The following is a 14,108-nucleotide window of genomic DNA, read 5'->3' on the forward strand; positions in this document are numbered from 1 at the left end:
CAAAGCCGAACTTTCAGCAGCCATTACTCCAGTCTTCAGTGTCACGTGATCCTTCAGAAATCATTCTAGAATGCTGATTTGCTCAAGAAACATTTATTAGAAATAATGAAAACTGTGCTGCATATTTTGTGGAATCACAGTCTTTTTAAGGTTCTGATGAATAGGAATTTCAATTTCAAAATTTCAAACTTTGCGTAGAAGCAGATCAAACATTTAAGGAAAAAAAAAAGATTTGAGTCACTCCTCATAGTGAGATCTTGTGTTAGACAAAAGCTAAATCTCATGACTTCATACAGGGGTGTGACATCACCAGTGTTGTTTTACACCACTGTTGTTAACAACTTTGAAAAATCGCGTGATTGGTTATAATACGCAACACTATAAAACACCTCCTAAAATGAAATACGGTGCAACATGAGCAAATCTTAATTTAATAGCACAGTAGACACTTTCTATTCATTTACACTTTGTTAGCAACAGACGTAATAGATAATATTTGTTTGTGCATGGGGCATTTTTGTCCAATTTAGTGGCATTTTTGCCCTAAGACCCCGTGGCCAGGCCTTACACATGCTTTTTTTAAAACTTTTATTTAAAAAGCGTTAAAAAATATTTAGAATTAAATACATTCACTTTACCACAATAGTATGTAAATATTAAATGAAATTAATTACAGTAGAAAGCATTTTGGCCTGTTGATTATTTTTCCAGCCACACATTCAAATGTTTTACGTATACAATATAACATCATACACTAACAGACAAAAACCAACTCTTACTCAAGGCCCAGCACAACAGTGTATGTGTATATTTAAAGCATTGTTTAAAAAGCACTTTGTGTTTCAGCCAATCCCACACTATAAAAGTGAACCAGAGGGACTGTAATTTGTTTCAATGAGTCACACGATGATTTCACATCCGCTCATCTTCTTGGAATGGCAGGTGGTCTCAACGCAACCTTGACTGTGTCTCCTGTGACCTGTAATGGGAAAAGTCTACAGTTTAAGAATAAGTGAACGTAAGACTCCTTGTAGTGCAGCTGTACTGATACAGAAGCATTTGGGCTGCTCACATATAAAGCATCACATAAACATTTCAAGATAAACTGTTATATGCATGCATGATAAAATAATCTCTGTCAGAATAAATTTAAGTAACTAACTGGATCTCTCCTCCAGGATCCTGTTGCTAAAGATGGTTTGACTGGAGGAACAGGAGGTGGAGTCGGCTTGATTCCCTATAATTACACAGACATTTTACAAAGTTTTAACAAGTCCACAAACACAATGAATCTACTTAAAAATGTTATCGGCTCTGTTCCAATACCTATATGCTACTGAAATAGGTGTGGTCTAGTCAAGTAACAAACCACAAATACAAGCCTTTACGAACTAAGGGATGAGCGAAAATAATATTCAGTGTTAATGAACAGGAAGCCACAGATGACTCAACTAATGGGTTTGGATGAACTTGACCTAAGAGGACCTGCAAAACATCTGTGTTGTATTTCGACTAAATAAAAAGACTAAACAGTAGTATGTTCTTTATTTTGGAAATGTAATTGGACAAAAGTTTTCAGTTTCAATATTACTTGAGTAAAGTACAAATTCTGTTCAATACAATTTAAGTAATTAAGTAAAATTACTCAAGTATTACAGCCCTGGTTTCCACAGCTTACAATTAGGAAACTATTGAAATAGTGTAACTATAGTTCATAACTATTGATTAGCAAGCAATGCTAATAATGAGCTTACTCTAGCACTAATACAACTGTACTCATTTTTATATATGTTTTATACTACTTTTATAGTGGATGTTTTGGGGCAGAATCCATTTCCATATTGCACAAACTGGCCAAAATTGATTTATAAATATAGCATGGATTAAGGAAATATATATTTTTTTGAAATAGAAAATATATTTCAAAATACATTCCAAACTTAAAATGCATTTTGTTTTTAAATAGATTTTTAAAACTTTAAATATATTTAGACTGAATATATATAAACAAACCCAAATTTGTTTATATAAATATATTTGAAAATTTCTTTTAGAAATATATTTTTGGCCATTTTTTTGTATATTTGAAAATATTTGTAAAAATATATCTGAAAATATATTATTTAGCCATATAGCCTGATAGTCCCTGGTCACTGCTGAGCAACAGAAACAACAGAAAAAAATTATGTTCAACAGAAGACAGAAAGTTGTACAGGTTTAAAATAACATGGGTGAGTAATGTCAGAATTTTCATTATTGTTTGAAATATTTAAAATATCATAAATAGTATTTTACAAAATACAAAAAGGTGGATTTCTGCTATCAGTAGTTGATCTTACCTGTTTTACTATGGTCTGTTGCAATTGTGATGGAGACTTTTTTGGAGGCTGCAAGCAGAATAAGAGTACAAATGTATTTTTATTCTTTTCTAGAGAGATGGGGAAAGACTATTTAATTATTATCTGTCCTGGAAGGACATTATGGGTGGGACTACAAGTATTTTACCCTATTCTTAGCTTTGGCCTGTTCTTATAGCTGATATGTTGTGCATACAGCATGCCTTAACGTGTGTGCTTTCAAATCTTTGAACAATACTAGAGTAATGTTTGTGTAAGTACTGTACTGATAAACTAGATTTCCATATTCAACTTGTTTTAACAATTAGTACTTAAAACGTTTGAACAAACAGAAAGTCTTTCCATGCTAGTCTTTTATTATTGTATGAATCATTTTAGATTTTCCCAGCCCTGAATGACATGTACAAACTGTGACAGGAAGCATTACATGCTGGCAATAAGGTCTCTTTTCATCTAGATGGGCATTCCAGAATAAGCTGTAGTATGAGTCATGTGTACAAAGAGAAAACTATGTTCACGCAATATAAATTTGATACTAACCGTATTTTATATTTTATTTCACACTCACAGGTCTCAAATAGGATAAAAAACTACATTTCATTCAGTGAGAAAAGAGTTTTTGACTTTAAAGGGATAGTTCACCCAAAAATGAAAATTTGATGTTTATCTGCTTAACCCCAGGGCATCCAAGATGTAGGTGACTTTGTTTCTTCAGTAGACCACAAACGAAGATTTTTAGCTTCAGCCGTTGTAGTCTCTCAGCCGTACAATGCATGGCAATTATCACAGAGAAAAAAACATGCACAGAAAAATCCAAATTAGACCCTGCGGCTCGTGACGATACATTGATGTGTAAAGACACAAAACGATTGGTCTGTGCAAGAAACTCAATAGTATTTATATTGTTTTTTTTTACCTCTGATTCACGCAACATCTGAACTGTAAGAACTCTTGTGAACGTGCTTCACAGCAGCCTGCATCATCTTCTTCTCGTTGCTTTACGGCAGATCGCAGACTTATAAGTGCATTACCGCCATCTCTCAAGTGGACCATTGACACTCCTGATTGAGATTGTAGATAAAGTGTTAATGGGCCATTTGAGAGATAGGTGGCGGTAATGCACTTATAAGTCTGCTATCCACCATAAAGCAAGAAGAAGAAGATGATGCAGGCTGCTGTGAAGCGCGTCCACAAGAGTTCTAACAGTTCGGACATTGTGTGAATCAGAGGTAAAAAAAAACCAATATAAATACTGTTCAGTTTCTTGCACAGACCGATCGTTTTGTGTCTTTACACATCAATGTATCGTCACAAGCCGCAGGGTTTCATTTGGATTTTTCTGTGCATGTTTTTTTTCTCTCTCATAGATTCTGTGACCATTGCCAAAGCACTGTACTGCTGAGAGACTGCAACGCCTGAAGCTAAAAATCATCATTTGTGTTCTACTGAAGAAACAAAGTCACCTACATCTTGGATGTCCTGGGGGTAAGCAGATAAACATCAAATTTTCATTTTTGGGTGAGCTGTGGCTTTAAGATGATAATAAACAGGCTGCATCATAATGAAGGTTCTACTAACTGGTGGAGCAGGACGGGTCGGGCCCATGGTGGTCGCGGTTACGGTGGTTCCCATAAATATGGGCTGGCTGATCTCAGTGCAGTTCTTCTTGGCACTGTTGTTATCAAAAAGAAGGTTCAATTGTCCTGCAGATGGAGTTTTTCTGTAAATAAGCAGACAGAAGTGACATGAACGGACAGACTACTATAATTACATTACTCACAGCTACCCACACCTTCTGACCAAAAAATTTGCAAGACATTTACAAGAAATCAGCAGGGTGGTTGCTATGCAACATGGCACATTTTTAAAAGATACACTCAGTAATTTTCCTTCATTAAAAGTTTACACACAAAGCATAAGTAGTGTTTTTGAAAAATAGTTATCAACATAATTTACCATTTTTCTAAGTTGCAAAAATTATGCAGAATGGTTTTATGGCGAATAAAAATATTCCCGGCTGGAAAATGTTCACTTGTAGTTCATTCACAACCCTGGACATGATAAATTTCACAAGGCATATCAAAATCAAACAACTCACGTCTTTTGGCTGACGATGGCTTTTCTTCTTTTACAATAAAGCAAGACTCCACATAGTGCAAGTACAAGTAGAGCGATTGCAACTGCTACTGAGATGCCAGTTATCTTTGCTTGTCCTAAAAAATCAGAAACAAGACTAGAATTTGTCAGAATGGTACATTACTACAGGTACTACATTTAAACATGCTTTTCAGAAAAGATTACCGGATGGCAATTCAGAATATCTGACTTCACAATAAGGAGGCGCCCATCCAGGCTTACAGTGGCATTGTTTTTTATGATTACAAACCTGCAAAAATAAGACAAAAATTACAAATTACTTCTTTTTACAATTGTAATTCTTTCAAAAGCTTTTTATATTTTGAATTATAAGACATCCTCCTATTGGTTTCGGTGAAATGGAGATTTGATCTCACCCCTCTTCCATTGCATTGCAGTGAGCAATCATCATTACTACCATAAACATTCAGGTCTTGGCACATATAATCATAGCAAACCTGTTAAAACATAAACCAGAGTTTTCATTTTTGTGCCTACAAGTCCTGCCGTCATACTCTAAATAACATTCTTCTATGCTTACCTTATTGGGCCCACATTTTGTGCCAGTAGGGACCATGCTGAGGGCGTCCTCTTCAGATTGGTCCCCAGCTAAGTTGCAAAATCTCCCAAATATAGCTATCACAGCTTTCTGACCAGTCACGGGGTAGTAATTTCCTCCATTGCAAAATATTTTTCCACAAAACATGTTTCTATATAACGAAAAAATCAATTAAATGTAATCTATGCTTGATGTATTAGCTTTAGTCTTAAAAAACAGGTGCTATGACAAATATTGATGCTGGAAAAAGTCTTTTTGTGAGCTATTTTGAATCAGAAAATGAAACAAATTGCATACTCTTTTGTACAGGCTCTGTAGCCACCTTTGGTCTTTCCACAGTGAGAATCATTTTTTCCAAATGTGTTTCGAAAAAAGCATGCATCAGCAGCCACTTTGGCACCTAGGGAAATAATCAGAGACGCAACATTTAAGCAGATATGAATACTGTGTTGACATGAGTCATTATGCACAGCAGGACACTGAAATATCAAGGTAGAGAAAGTCAATACAGCTTGTGAAAATTAATGAGCAGTGGTGTTTTAGTAAAGTATTTGGGCTGTAGGGAATTATGGGGAATATAATTATACTGGTTCAGATTCCAGTTTCAACCAAAAAAAAAAAGAAAATTCTGTCAACACCTACTCACCATCAAGCTGTTCCAAACTTGAAGAATGTTGGCAACCAAACAGTTTTGGACAACACTTACTTGCATTGTATACACAAAAACACTGATACATTTCTCTAAATATCTTTTTTTATGTTCCACAGAAGAAAGTCATACAATTTAAGACGACATGAAGATGAGTTAATGACAAATGATTTTTCATTTTGGGCTTTAACGGTTTGGAGGCTTAATTGTATTAACAGTTCTTTTAGTACCTAAAGAATAACTGGTCGGAACTATATACTTAAATTAAATTGCAAATAAATGTTAAATTAACCATTTCGGTTGGGCACGCCAATGGTGTTTGTTCTGACAATATCACTGGTTCTGTGATCAAGTCTATAAGCACTCTAAACGATTTAGTGAGCATGATCGATGAACAATAATTCAGAAGTTTGGAGTCTTTTTGAGTCTTTTTTGGAGATTTAGTACCTATTCATAAGGTTCATAACTCAACTAAAAAGCATTTATTTTTTTGCCATGGAGCTTAGACGCAGTGGTGCAGTGCATAGTATTTTAATGCACTTCTTACCCTACAACCCAGATATGAACCCGGACTGTGCTTCTGAACCAAGTACTTACTCTCTCTTGTAAAATGTTTGTAGATCTTGGGGAAGTTTTGGACTTTTGGGTAATAAACTCATGCGTACCTGTTCCCCAAAGTCTTTGGCAGTGCTGGAGGTGAGTGGGGCATTGACCATTAAAGCAGTAACCCTGGCCAGAGCTGCAAGGTATGCCGTTCATCTTAAAATCATTCTCTGGGCAGTGCTCTGAGAGTCCTGTGCAGTACTCTGGAATGTCACACTCATTTTCGGGTGCTCGACACAAGCTTTCAGCATCTTTTATCTAGCATGGCAAGAGAGAAAATAGAAGCTGTAAATAACAAAAAAGTGTCAACCACAAACTTATCTAGCGTTACTTCTAACACTACACAGTAATGACTTCAAAATGAGACCATGCAAAGATTGCTGGTTCAGGTCCCTCCAGTGTTGTAACTTTCGGCAACTTGTTTTAATGTTCTACCTGAAAACAAAGATGCCACGGTGCCAAACCCCCTCATTGAAGAACAAAGCCATTGTGTTTCCAACTGTGACAATCAGTGTTTATCTGGATCAACTAAATGCTAGATTTTAAAAAGTATGTGAAATGTTTGCGGCATAAACTTAAAATACATATTTCCAAGAGTTTTACACATTAGTCTGTTTATGTGGGGACATTTCCACACCCATAAACATGATGCAGCACAAAACAAAGCATTACTGGTTGCTTTACTTGTCAGTCATATAGCCTCTTGATCGGTCCTTGGCCATTCAAATGGGCCAAGGTTCCCAGATCTTCTGCCGTCAGTCTGAAGCTTTGGCTAAGTTTAGGCTACCATGGCCATGGCTCAGTTGGTTCAAGTGTGTGTTTTGTAAACATAAGATTCTAGGTTCAAATCCCAGTGGGACTTATGATGTCTATCATGCTCCTCCATGAGATGGACCAACAACCACCAAAACACGAGGGTCAACAGTAGCAGTCCAGTCTAATTTTCAGATCCTGGGTTCAAATCCCAGTGGTACCTCACTCTAGGAAAGGAGGTGCACCAGTTCCATCAGAGTCGTGACTTCTGGCAATTTCGTGAGTGCATTTTGCATCACCCTCCTCCCACCCTAAAAACAAAAAACGCCTGAAACAGAAGCTTGCGTGACATTTGAAAACTCTTTTATGCTGCCCACACTACATGACAAGTGAAAGGCAGCAGCCCAGTCTGGTTTACACATCTTTGGTTCCAATCCCAATCAGACTTTGCGCTCCCACTCTAGGAAATAATAGTGCTTCAACATTCTGAATCTGGCTTTTATTCTGCTGAGACTCAAGAAAGACTCTTTTTTGCCACAATGCTGGACATACGAAAGTCAGGAAGAAAAGTAGGTTCTGTGGTGCAATGGGTAGCAGATTTCTAGACTGTAAAATGAGGCAGATCAAATGTTGTGGGTTTGAGTCCCACCAAAGTCATGAAAACTCCCACCACCACAAAAATACCTGTAAAAGAAACTTGTCTGACATTTTAAAACTACTACCTTTTCAGTGATTCTGTCATGGCCTAATGGTTAGAAAGTTGGACTAGTAACCCTAAGGTTGCAGGTTTGAGTCTAGGTACCAGCAGGTATTGTAGGTGGGGGGAGTGAATGACTAGTGCTCTCTTCCACCTTCAATAATACCACAACTGAGGTGAGACCATTGAGCAAGACACTGAACCCTCAGCAGCAAAACTGGCTGCCCACTACTCCGTGTGTGTGTGTGTGTTCACTACTCACTGCTGTGTGTGTGCACTTGTCATGTACATGTCGTGTCACTTTCCATGAGGGAAAATTAGATGTCGGTGTTGTGTAATTAACTTAGATAGGGTGGCCGCCTAACAAGCAGGAAATCCTTAGTTTGAATCCCAGTGATACTCAGATGTAGCCTTTAAGAAACATGGTTTTCCAGCAATTTGAAATTGAGCAGAGAAACAGTAATTGTGCAATAACAATGACTGTTTTTAATGGTTTTCTTTAACACTTTCATTGGTTACACTTAGTTGTATCTGGACAATAAACTGGGATAGAAGACTATCCCATCATTACATATTACTCATTAAATATTCTGGTTCACAATAGAACTACTTCAAATTAGGAAAGTAAAATCACTTGCAAATGCTATTTCATGTTGACTTTAGGTACTAAGTAATTAAGATAATTAATTATTCCCCCACTTTTACTTACACTAAAGTTTTTAGTGAATTACAACTTATATTCAGCCTGTCTATATGAGTCTCTTTTTATAGTGCTTTTAGTGTTTTTGCCTTTCAGCAGCTTGACCTTACAAATTACCATCCACTTCTGTTATATGGAAAAGAGCAACATGAACATTCTGCTAAACCTCTTCTTTGAAGGAGGTTGAATTGAGAGAATTAAAATTTTTGGGTGAACAATTCCTTTAATATTGATCTATTTCTAAAATGTATGTTCATAGTGCAAATTTCTTAAAAAAAAAATAAAGAAGGCCATGAAGGGTTTTCATGAGAGTCACTTACCTGGCAATTCTCACAGCAGTCTCCATGAGCACACTGTGAGCCTTCAGAGAGCCTGCAGGTCATGGGATCACAGCATGGATTTTCACATTCCTTACACAAAACATTAAACCACAGTCATCAATGAGACATCAGATATGAGTCAAAGATGACATTACTTAGACATTACTGCATTAATGATGTCATAAAAAGGATAATTTGAGCTAGATCAGCTGGGCTAAACTGAGTCACTACCGACACAGGATATGTGTGCAATACCTCCACTGTTCCACAGTCACACTCCTCTCCAGGGTCCAGAAAAGCATTACCACAGACAGACCCACTGTAGAGTCTGGATGAGCTGGGGGTGTCCAGCAGGCAGCTGGGGTTGGCGTTGTCAAGAAACCCATTCAGCTGTTCCAGACTACAGTCACTAAACAGCTCCGGGAACAGCGTGCTAGATAGACAAGGTCAGAGCATGACATTTTCTGACAGTGCACACTATAAACTGCTACTACTACTAATAATAAAACATTTTATTTATAGGTGCCTTTCTCAAGGACACCACACAATACATTTACGAAAAAAGACAATAGAAAACAAACAAGAAATACCATATACAGAGACAAAAACAGAGTAAAGTAAGACTGGACAAATTTTTCATGCTAATACTGTCATGTTAATACTGTCCTATGTGATATAATTTCATTGAATGTGCACTTGTAGTGTACTTTAAACCTTAAAAGTATTTTTTTTTTTAAAATGCACTTGAACATAATATAATCTAAGACACTTCTGACATCTGACCAAAGCAAAAATTTAAAACACAGTGTAACGTTTCACAAATACTGCTTACCCTACACGTTCTGTCATGATACAGATGGAATTGAAATTTGATGAGTCACAGGTGCAGTGATTTTCATCATGGGACATTCCCATGTTATGACCCATCTCGTGAGCGATTGTGGATGCCAGGCCTAGTGAGTTCTCATTATGATCCTAAAAAATAGCAACATATAACCATTTATGCAATTATACTATGCCTTTCAAGAAAGAATCTTCATTGTTCAAATATAGGAGATAATTTGCTACCAGAAAATCATCACTAACGCAGATCATAAATACCTGATTGACTCCCGCTGAGCTTTCAGCACACATTGCAAATTTGTTTGCCAGCCCAACTGTGTCATTCAAAAAATCAATTCCACTGGAAAGTAAAATCAATAAATAAAACAGAACAATAAAAGATCCATTATTGGTGTATTAATGTAAAATAAAGGTAGATTTTTAACACTTTACAATATGCTTGCATTTGTTGACATCAGTTAATGCATAAGCTAACATTAAATAATAATGAGAAATCTTTTTTTTTTTTTTTTTTTTTTACAAAATATATTATTCTTAGCTAATGTTAGTTGCTAAAAATATATTGTTCATTGTCTGTTCAGGGTAGTTTACTAATGTTAACAGATACAACTTGATTATAAAAAAATGTACAAGAAAATGTTGAAATTACTATTAAATATTTTTAATAAATACTTTAGCAGTGTTGTTCATCGCTAATTCATAATGAAGTTAACTAATGACAACAAATAAGTAAAGTGTAGTAAGGTATATTGAAGTGGACTAATTTCTGCTATAGTGTATTGATGGTCTTAGACATTCAGCAGAATAAATGTGTTACTAGGTCATACTCACGTCACAAACTGAGCGTTGTCATGTTTGACTCTTTTAAGCAGATTGCTCTTTCTCCACTCAATAAACCGACTGAGAGTGTCATCAGGACTCACACTGACCACAATTTGGTCGCGTTCTGTCCACACCTCAAGACCCACCAGCATAACCCGGATATTATGGGGTCGATACAACTGAGCAAAAAATAAAGTGTTCACTTTCTTGCATTTCCTTATGACATTTATTAACTGATTTTCACATATCACACAAGGAAATAATATATTTGTAAGGTTAACTCTATTAAGATATATGATGATATGAATATACCTTGTCAACATGATTTGCAACTTCCAGCATCCTGGCTCTGATCATGTCCATGTTAGACCCAAAGTTTCTGTACTGTGAGAGAAAAACATAGCAATCTTGTTTTTTTTAGAAATTTTTCATTTTAGCTTTAGTATTGATCAGTAGTATTTGCCTGACTAGGAAGAGAAAGGTCAAAAATATTATATAAGAAAATAGACTGTATTGAATGCTTTAGCATTTTTTTTTTTAATCTAATTTTCTTATTGTATTATGTTCCATCAGATATTTGCATAACCATCAGTCAGTGAAAAACAATAACAGTTGTCTGCTAATAACTACAAGTTTGTGAAAGCTTAAGTTCGTACCTCAGTGTTATCCACCACAAGAAACAATTCCACATATCTTGGAGTGTGAAATCGCTTTGTTTTCTAAGAGAATATATCAATGATTTTAAATCTTTGCATAATTTCTTTCATATGCAGAACAGTTGCTAGAATCACGATGGAAATGTTATTACCCATCTGGTGGACTTTAAGGGGACAGCCACTGGTTGTTCATGGTCATAAATGGTAGTGCTTGGTTCGCCACATGAGCTTCTCTTCCACCTCAGATGTTCATGCTTATAAAGTGCATGGTCTCCATCACTGTGGTTGGTCAGGGGCTCAATCAGGTATACTTGCTTTTTCACTCGAACAAAACCTCTATGGACAGATAACATAATGCTGCTTCTCAATATCCTTCCTACAAATATGGAATCTAATACTTGTGCATTTCCATTAGAAAATGAATGAAAAGCATCTTGTAATGTAAAAGGACCATGCCATTGTTTCAAACCTGATTCCAGAACAGATGCCCACACTGACTGAGGAATCTTCCAAATCCTGAATATGGCCATGATAGAAGCAATTGTCCTACAAATGACACGAAATTTAAAAATTTAATTACACTTTGATTAAAAAACCAACCCAAAACAAAAATAAAATCATAAAACAAATAACCCAACCCCATTCCAAACCAAAAAAATAAAAGCTCACCTCCCCAAAACAATTTAAAATTAAAAAATTTTGGATGAAAACCGGGAGGCCTGTGACTGTCCCATAGAGTGCCTTTAAGTAAATAACAGTGTTAAGGTCCATAAAAGTATGAAAGTCATCGTCAGAATACTCCATCTGCCATCAGACGTGCAATCTGGGTTATATGAAGCGATGGGCACACTTTTTTTAAGCGAAGAAAACAAAAATAACGACTTTATTCAACAATTCCTTTGTCAACAGTCTCCTCTGTGCTCTTCTGTATCATCCGCGCCAGTGTTCCTGTCGCTTCATATAACCCAGATTGCGCGTCTGATGCTGATGGAGTATTCTGACGATGACTTTCATACCTTTTATGGACCTTGACACTGTTATTTACAGTCTATGGGACAGTCACAGGCCTCCCAGTTTTCATCCAAAATATCTTAAATTGTGTTCCGAAGATGAACGGAGCTTTTACGTGTTTGGAACAACATGGGGGTAAGTGATTAATGACAAAATTTTCATTTTGAGGTGGAGTATCCCTTTAACTGATCATATTATATCCAGCTTATATAAGGGAACTTCAGTCAGTCTGACATGAGTTAAATGTTCTGAATACTAGCAAAAACTACACAATATGCGATATGCCCTATCCTGCAGGAATAGTATGGGACATATGCAAGTACGCTGTTCTAAATCGTAGTTATTGATAAATTACAGTAAAATTTAAATTACCTTTAAATTTGGATTACTGCTCACAATCAGTCCATCATCTTGATAGTATATTTCAGTGTAATTATGTCCAATGAGTTGCCTAAATTACAGTAAATATTTATTTAGGGCAACCTTAGAGTACAATGGTGTATTTCAGACTATTAAACATCAAAATGAAATGTACAGAAAGCTCCAAGATAAGACTTTGAAATATAATACACCCAAACACAACACTCACCTGTTCTTTTCCAAATGAATCACATGATTTTTCCCTCCAAAGAATAGTTTATATGTGAGTCTATCAGGATGCGTCTCATGGCTTTGTGGACTTTTATCAGACTGTACCTGCAGAGGACTGATGTGTTAATCCACACGTAAACAGCACAACCCTATGGTTGCTTTTAACCCTAAAACTACAAATATATAAAAAAAAGTTTAATTCAGGCATATCTTGCTGCTGTAACAGTAAGATCCAGGTTGTAAATGGCGGTACCTTTCTGACGCTCTGTCTTTTAGGTCTCACCACATCAAACCGCTCCACATGAGGTAATGTATGAATACTCTCTGCCACACATCCTGATAAAGAATCAAAAGATATTTAGATATTTCATAAATGCACTATCAATACCACCCACAAACATTAACAGCATTCTATAAAGTTAAATAGGTTTCATAGTCCTAATTAAGGATAAACTTTACTGGCCACAAATTAGGCTACCTTTAAACAGTGTCTGTATGTAACTGTATACTATACTACTAACTGATTTGGTAACAACTACTCTACTCTCAAATCTCAAATGTTGTAAAAATCTTAAAATCTGACCTTTAAAATCTCTGCAGCACAAAAATATCAAAATGAGACTTTCCCTGATTTACTTTTTAAATACTTCAGTTAATTAACCTACTTGGGACACAGCCAAAGTACGAAAATTCTTGTATATTAAACATTTCCCAACATTTAAAATGAGGAAAAACAATAAGTAAATGTAACTGAAAGGACACAATAAAAAGTTACAAATATTAAAAATGCATTTTTTTCTATCAAATTAATCTAAAGAACAGAAAAGTTCCTCCATCACACTGTATAGCCTACTATTTCATGAGTATCCCATTCGCAGGAATGTAAATAAATATAAATAAATTCACAAACTAGACAAAAGCGACCGGTTAAATCTTTCAGAGCAAATATTCTTTATAATTACATGCATTAAGGAATAATACATATTTCTACATGAATATCATACATACCCCAAAGACAAAGACAACAAAGTACATGAGTTGTGAAGGCAGAGCACGGCATGATTACTGTGCGTTAGGGTTCATGTCTGGCGAACTACATGCCAAAAGATTTTGCCAAACTTGAGGTCCGCCCAAATGGGTTGTATTTTTAACTTATCAGGACAAACGAAACAGAATTATTAGAAAAGTTTTGAAAGGGGCGGAGCTATGAGACGTCACGAAGGATCAAAATTATTATTCTCGTAATCTAACAAATTTAACTGTTTATTTTTAAATTCTATTTCAATAAACAGTTTCTCAGTGTTATTATGTAGGTGTAACTTGTTGTCCATACCGCTGCTCAAATAGATCCTCGCTCGACAACGTTGTCACGTGGTTGATATTACTTTTCTCAGCGCTGGTTTTGGGGAAC

The 14,108-nt window shown here is 35.9% G+C and overlaps 1 protein-coding gene across 1 annotated transcript; it reads right to left on the reverse strand.

Annotated features, from left to right (window-relative positions):
- Positions 1-77: 77 nt before the first annotated feature.
- Positions 78-13,897, reverse strand: LOC109100032 (zinc metalloproteinase-disintegrin-like crotastatin). Its single transcript, XM_042735091.1, has 23 exons — positions 13,706-13,897; positions 12,951-13,033; positions 12,696-12,802; positions 12,479-12,557; positions 11,565-11,641; positions 11,248-11,431; positions 11,096-11,158; positions 10,752-10,823; positions 10,449-10,618; positions 9,876-9,957; positions 9,607-9,749; positions 9,030-9,207; positions 8,775-8,864; positions 6,367-6,562; positions 5,350-5,452; positions 5,035-5,203; positions 4,871-4,951; positions 4,659-4,743; positions 4,456-4,570; positions 3,936-4,077; positions 2,340-2,387; positions 1,163-1,237; positions 78-979 (listed from the first exon to the last, which is right to left on the reverse strand). Exons 1-23 carry the CDS (start codon positions 13,755-13,757, stop codon positions 923-925), a joined length of 2,451 nt encoding a protein of 816 aa, XP_042591025.1. The 5' UTR covers positions 13,758-13,897; the 3' UTR covers positions 78-922.
- Between the last annotated feature and the right edge of the window lie 211 nt (positions 13,898-14,108).

Source organism: Cyprinus carpio, chromosome B12, assembly GCF_018340385.1.
Source record: "Cyprinus carpio isolate SPL01 chromosome B12, ASM1834038v1, whole genome shotgun sequence".
NCBI lineage: Eukaryota > Metazoa > Chordata > Actinopteri > Cypriniformes > Cyprinidae > Cyprinus > Cyprinus carpio.